We start from the raw sequence: 6,918 nt of genomic DNA, 5'->3' as shown, positions 1-6,918 counted from the left end.
TGACCCGCCCTCCGGCCCTCAGGCCCTCAGTGGTGGGTACACAGGAGCTCCTCAAGGCAGGGTGTGGGTTCCTCCTTATGTCCTCAGTGAAGCCCTGTATCCAAGTCCATCCATGGTGGTGGATACACTGGAGTCTCCGGTCGTTGTCCCTGGCAGAAGCCGTGGCCCTACTAAAGTGTGAATGCTCAGTCGAGGTAGGGTGGCTTCCCCCCGCTAGATCTGGGCCCCCACCCCAGGCCTCATCCCGCCCTGGGGCCTGCCACTGGCATCAGCCCTACCCCTGCCCTGCCATCTGCCCTCACCACCAGCCTGCTGACTGTCCTCCACAGAACCAGGCCAACCTGGTTTAGGCCCCAAAGACTACCTTCTCTGAGGTGACAGGAAGCTGGTGGACTCAACTCCCAACGTGACTCACAGGGTGTCTGGGGGGCCTCTGGGAAATGAGGAGACTGACAGGAACCATCTGCAGGCCTTCCATCTCTGACGTCGGTGCCTGACTCCTAGTCTGGAAGAGCCTGATGCAGAGCAGCTCTTTTCTGCTCTCCTGTCTCTCACTGACGGCAGCAGCTTAAAACAGTCCTCGGAGTGACCATCGCTCCCTCCCTCCCTCCCTCCCTGTGTTCCTCCCATCCTGCATAGGTGACACCTGACCATCTCTGCTGGCCCTCAGCTGCTGCACCTGACTGGCCAGCAAAGCTAGCTCAAGCTGACCCTCAAACTGTCACAAATACACCGAACATCCCTTGCACGTGCTATCCCCCTGCGCAAAACATCTTCCTATCTTCCTTGTTGGTGTATTCCTGCTCTTTCCCCAAGACCTTGCCCAAAGGCCATCTCCTCTGGGAAGCCCTCCCTTCCTTCCCTTCACAGGCAGCCAGTCTCAGTCTCCCCTGATAACTCTCGCCCTCCCCGCCACCCACAGACTTGTAATGACGAATAAAGGATGCTGAGTGGACAGGGCAGGCAGGCAGGCGGGTGGGTACCAGCCAGCCACACCCAGAGGATAGGGCAGCTGGCCCTGGGAGGGAGCCATGCCCCATCTGCTCTGCACATAGCTGAGGAATAAATCCCCCTGACAGCCCTTGGCCATCTAGAACGCAGCTTGCTTATTACAAAATATCCTTTATTGATAAAATAGCTCAGACTTTAAAAAAAAAAAAACAACACCGGCATATCACAAGGGAAACACAGGCAACAATAGCAGGGGTGGCATGGGGCACACACAAGACCAGGAGGCAGTTTCACGAGTCAGCCCCTCCCCTGAGCCCAGCCTCCCCAGCCCTGCCTCAAGGCAATACCCCTGGCCACACATTGAGACCAAGGAAAGAGCGCAACAGCCCTCCTCCCCAGGGGGGACTCTCTTTGGTCCCCTCCATTCTCTCCAAGCCCAGAAAACTCCCTCAACACCCCTCCAAATCGAGCCAGGCCCATCAGAGTGTCACCAGTGCCTGTGCCGCTCAGCCCCACCCCCAAGATAAGATGCCTGCTGGCTGCAAGTTGAAGCCAGACACTCCCACGAGGAAGACTGGGAAACATCCTTCATGTGCTCCCGACTCCTGGATGCCAGTTCCCGGGTGAGGGAGAGGCCCGAAGGAGCCCCATCAGTGGGGTGGAGCAACGCTACTGGGTCTGCGATGGTCAGACGGCACCCAGGGTGGGATCATTTATGCATCACAGGGACCTATTGGGTGCGTGGAGCCCTGCCAGGGCACTCCTATGGGTGGCTCCACAAGAACGCACGGGGCCCCTGCTCACCTTCTCCAGCCCCAGCACCTGCCACAGGCTCTCATCTCAGACTGTTCCCATTGGCTGGGTATTTTTAGCTATCTTGGGGAAATAATGTGCCTGCTTGATGACAGAAGACTTCGCCCCTTCGAGGGGCCCAAGCCAGTGAAAACCCTCTTAGTGTTGCAGGTGAAATGTCACAAAGTTGTCATGCAGCATAATAACTCAACCTTTTGCAGGCGTAAGAATACATTCTCAAAGAAATCCTTAAACTGAAATCATGGTCCTGTCTGCCACTCCCCACTTCCAGTTTGGGGTAGGAATTCCCACACCCCGGGCACAGAACAAAAGTCTACAGGAAGACAGGTGGTGACAAACACAGAAAAGGGGGATTTTTATATCACCAAATAATCACATTTTCTGGTTCTCTGGTGCGTTCCCCCACGGAGCTCAAAGCTTTCTGCCAAGCCTCTCATCTCCCTGTGGCAAGTAGGCGGTAAGATATTGTCGCCCCGATTTCTGCAGGGGTGAATGCTAGTGATCAGGGCTCTCCTGTAGAGGCAGATGCCAGGCCTCCAGACCGCCCCGCTGAGGCATCCACACGCCCACCTGCCTCCCAGAGGGGCACCGGGTGAGGAAAATGATCCATGATTCTGGCCTTTAAAGGAGTTACAAATCCAAAAGCAGAGGGAAGGGGAAGGCAGGCCAGAGACAGTGCCAGCCCATAAACCCCCACCGAGGGCCTGATGGAGACCTCGGGCACCCAGTGTGGAGGCATATCATCATTTCTGTCCCTTCCACAGCAGCAGACCCTCCTGGGGAAAGTGGAGGGCTGGCTTCCTGCTCTTTTCCAGGGGAAGACAAGGAAAGCAAAACACCACAAGCAAGTGATCGACCAGAAAACATAGGGTCCTCAAGGAAGGGAGGCCCACCTTTGGCTTGCAGGGCTCTGGGGTTCTGGGAGGGAGCCTGGCTTCAGCTACACTCAGGAAGGTCCAAGCCTCACCCTGTGCTTAGGCAGGGGTGGAGAAGATGGCGCCCCACAGCCAAGCCAGCAAGGGGAGGCTTTAAACAGACCCCTCTGAATAGCACCCCTGCCCTCCCATCCCAAGATGGGGCCTGAAGGACCTGGGCAGGGACCAGAAAGCCCCAGGGAGGTGGCCACATAAAACAGGGCGAGAAGCAGGGTGGCCCGGGCCCCACCTGGCACCAACCCCACACGGGCAGTGGGCAGGCGGGCTCACCAGGCTGTCTGGGTCCACTGGCGGCAAAGGATTCTTCGGAAGGCACGGCGGAAGTCCTGGTTGAAGATGGTGTAGATGACAGGGTTCAGCGAGCTGTTGCAGTAGCCGATCCAGAAGAAGAACTGGAAGAGGCCGCGGGGCACCTTGCAGTGCTCAGGGCAGATGGCCCCCAGGCTGTAGCTGAAGAAGAAGGGGAACCAGCAGAGCACGAAGACGCCGATGACCACGGCCAGCACAAACGTGAACCGCTTCTCCCGGGTCAGCTGCGCCCGTCGCCGCCACCACTGCCCCCGCGAGGTGCCCGTGCCCCTGCCCAGGAGTACCTGGCCACGCATGGTCGCCAGCACCCGGGAAACCTGTGGCTGCTGCAAGGGTGGGCTGCAAGCTGAGGCAGGAGATGCTGGCAAGGCCTGAGGCTCACACTCTTCCTCCTCCTCCTCCTCCTCCGCAGCCTCCTCCTCTGGAGACGTCCCACAAACACCTTCCTTCTGACCCTGGCCTGAATTGGGAAGGGAAGGCCAGTTGGGTGGCAAGGCGGGGGTCCCAGGGTCTTCAGGGGTCTCCCCCTCATCCTTCTCCCCAGTGGGATGAGGGCGTCCGTTCGCCTCTCCAGCAGTAGCCAGTTGAGAGACCAGGGTGGGCAGTTTGGCTGAGGCTGAAACTTCCCCAGGGATGCGGCGGGGCTGCTCAGAGTCACCCTTCCCAGGGCCCCCCTTGGCCCTGGGCCCTCTGCGGTGGCTGCGCTTGGCGATCAGGTAAATGCGCAGGTAGACAAGGATCATGATAAGACAGGGTGCAAAGAAAGAGCCAATACTGGAGGCCAGGATGTACCAGGCCTCCTGGTTGAGCTTGCATTGAGGGCGCCCGCGGGGCTGGGGACTCTGGTCGCCCTTGTAGATGAGGGGCGGCAGCGAGATGACAGCCGCGATGAGCCACACGGTGAGGATGATGCACTTGATGCGGCGCGGGGTGCGCTTGGAATTGTACTCCAGCGCGCGGCTCACGGCCCAGTAGCGGTCCAGGCTGATGGCACACAGGTGCACGATGGAGGAGGTGCAGAAGAGCACATCAAGCGCCAGGTACACCTCGCACCAGGTGCGCCGGAAGTACCAGTAGCCCAGCAGCTCGTTGGCCAGCGAGAAAGGGATGATGAGCGTGGCCACCAGGATGTCGGCGGCGGCCAGCGACACTAGGAACAGGTTCTGCGGGGCGCGCAGCGAGCGACTTGTCAGCACAGCCAAGATAACCAGCGCGTTGCCGAAGATGGTGAAGAGGATGAGGAAGGTGATGACCGCCGCGATTGCCGCAGTGGCCTGCACGGAGTAGGGCTCCTGGTGGTCCATGGCGGGGCCGGACTCGGCCAGAGGGGGCGCTGCTCTCCCTGCGCGTGCACAGCCGGTGACAGCGCTGTCCCACCCAAGTCGGCTAGACGAGGGGATCGCCTCCCTGGCTGCGCTGAAGGTGCTGGAGCCCCATGGTCAGGCCGAAAGGGGCCAGGAGGTCGAGGGACGCCCGAGGCTGGCCACTGCCCTTCTACATCCTCTTGCACCGGCGCCCAGCGTCACTGCCGTCTGTCCCGGAGAAGTTTTCCAAGTTGTCCCGCTGCCGTCCCCACCCCGCCGGGAACCGGGGGAAAGTTGCGCCCTGCCGCCGCGAGGCTGCTGAACGCGGGCCCCGGACAGCCGGGCAGGGGGCGCGACGCCGGTTCTCCGAGAAGGCGCGGAGGCCGAGGGCGCCCGCTCCGCTCCGCTGGCTCTAGCCCGGAGCCGCGCCTGCAGGCAGCCCGCCGCGGCAGGGGAGTGGGGAGCAGAGCGAGCTCGGCTGGAGGAGGGAGGAGACTGGAGGCGGGAGCAGGAGGAGGGCAGGGAGGCGGGGCGGGCGGTCCGACCCAGGGTGGGTGGAAGGTGTGCCTCTCTTGGGGAACGGGCGGACCGCAGCCTCCCCGCGCCCCCAGCCTCCGCCTTGGCGCCCTCCGCCCTTTTCCTCCCGGCCTCCGCACTGGGCAGGTCAGAGGGGCCCGGCTTCTGGTGTCTTCCGGACCCGGGGTAGGAGGCTGGCAGAAGTGGCAGGGTCGGTGCACGCGGGGAGCTGGGACGCGGCGCTGGCGGGTCCGCGGGCACCGAAGCGGGACGTCTCTCCTGCGGACTGCGGGCCTGGGGCTGAGCCCTTGGGGCTGAGCCCTCGGGTCTGAGACAGTGGGCGCGAGCAGATCTCTCCTGCCGCCCAAAAGCCCCAAAGACAGCGTGAGTGGGTGTGTTGGGGCGCCAGAGCATAATAAACCACACCCCCTACCCAGCGCCCGAGAGGAAAGAAGCCAAGTGGAGGGCGTGGGGTGAGCGGGAGATAGCTCCGAACCCCTTCCCCAAATGCTTTCCCGCCCCGACTGGACTCCGTCGGGCCTGCGGAGTCCTAGGAGGCGCGCGTGTCCAGGTGGCGAGCGCCCCCTGCCGCCGCCGCCTGCGTGCCGAGCTCGTCCGCAGCCCTCCGGAGACCCGCATCCTCGCCGCGTCCTGGTGGCGCTGAGAAGGTTCCCAAGCCCGCGGGCGCAAGCGAGTGCTCAGAGCCTGGATTGACGACTTCAGCTTTCCTGTTTCTCCTGCAGCTGCCTCAGTTTCCTCCATTAAGGGCAAAGAGGTAAGAAAACAACTGGCTTGGACTCAAATCTCAGCAATAACTGGGACTCAGGCAAGTGGGGGTGGACCCCTTGCAGACTCCAAATTCACGACAAATAGGAAGAGGATGTCCCCTGATGCAGAGCAAGGAGACCTAGTAGGGGTCAAGGGCGGGGTCTTTTTGACACAGCTCAGATTAAATGTAGGTCTGAGGAACAGCTTGGAAGGGAGGAGCTTCCTTGTCTGTGTAGTGACCCCCTTCCCTGCTCCAACCCTGCTGACTCCCCACCACCACCACCACCACCACACACGGTGCACACTCCTCTTGGAGTGGCTAAGGAAAGAATAGTTGGGGTAAGAAAACATTTCCAGTTAAGCACACACTCCACCCTGACTCCATTCTGGCCTCAAAGAGCCGCGGAGACCGGGTGCTCTGCAGCACATTCACTTTACCCATGCTCCCTGATAGCTGCTGCCTCAAGTACCGGCCTGGGCAGCCTCCAGGGGTCTTTTTTCATCATTTCCAGAGCCCCTAATGCTATAACCCAAACCTAGACCCAGGCCTCACATTTCTATCCCACAGCTCTGCATGTCATCTTCTGTATAATAAGCATCAATCCACTTCTGAAAGTAGGGCTCCTCCAAATGACCTGGCCCTGAGCCAGTGTGCCTGCTCCATCTTCACAGGAGCCGGGAATGTGATCTCAAGGTGCCCACAATGTCTCACCCCTACCCAGGCTCAGACAGGTTGTACCCCAGACCTCCCCCAGCCACGTGGCAGGACTGACAGGGTTCCTCCTCCATTCTAGGCTGGCCCTGCCTCTTGCCAGCCTACCCAGCTCTTCTGTTAAGTGTGAGTACCCACAGGCTGGTGGGGTGGGTAGTACTTAGGCTAGGTTTGGAGAGGCAGCCAGCCTCCCTGGCCCCCTCCAGAGACAGGTTTCATGGCTGCATCCCTCCACTCACTAGGCTGGGCTGGGCAGGGCCTGGGCCCACAGTTGCCAGGGGTGGAGAGATCTCAGTAACCCCTTCCCTGAGGAAGGACAAAGAGGTGGCCATTGGAGCCAGGGAAGCAGCCACTTATGTAAGTTCCTGCCTGCGCCTCCCTGTCCCAGGAGCTAAAGAATCTTAGCACCCTGGTGGCCCAAATGGGCTTTGTTTTGGGTTTTTTTCTTTAACTGAGGTACTGGGGATTGAACCCAGGACCTCATGCATGCTAATCATGTGCTCTACCACTGAGCTGTACCCCCACTTCACCCCACAATGGGCTTTGAGAAGGACTACTTTTCACCCTCTCCAGCCATACTCAGGCTGGGGGCCAGTGGGCATCTCCCCAG

At 60.6% G+C, this 6,918-nt stretch overlaps 1 protein-coding gene across 1 annotated transcript; it reads right to left on the bottom strand.

The window, feature by feature from the left end:
- Positions 1-1,102: 1,102 nt before the first annotated feature.
- Positions 1,103-4,764, bottom strand: ADRA2B (adrenoceptor alpha 2B). The gene has a single exon (XM_014553200.2). The coding sequence runs from the start codon at positions 4,310-4,312 to the stop codon at positions 2,966-2,968; it is 1,347 nt and encodes a 448-aa protein (XP_014408686.1). The 5' UTR covers positions 4,313-4,764; the 3' UTR covers positions 1,103-2,965.
- Positions 4,765-6,918: the final 2,154 nt, after the last annotated feature.

The sequence above is a fragment of the Camelus ferus genome, chromosome 28, assembly GCF_009834535.1.
Source record: "Camelus ferus isolate YT-003-E chromosome 28, BCGSAC_Cfer_1.0, whole genome shotgun sequence".
In the NCBI taxonomy this organism is placed as follows: Eukaryota; Metazoa; Chordata; class Mammalia; order Artiodactyla; family Camelidae; genus Camelus; species Camelus ferus.
The sequence above is the reverse complement of the archived record's forward strand: the minus strand, read 5'-3'. Positions and strand labels throughout refer to the sequence as shown.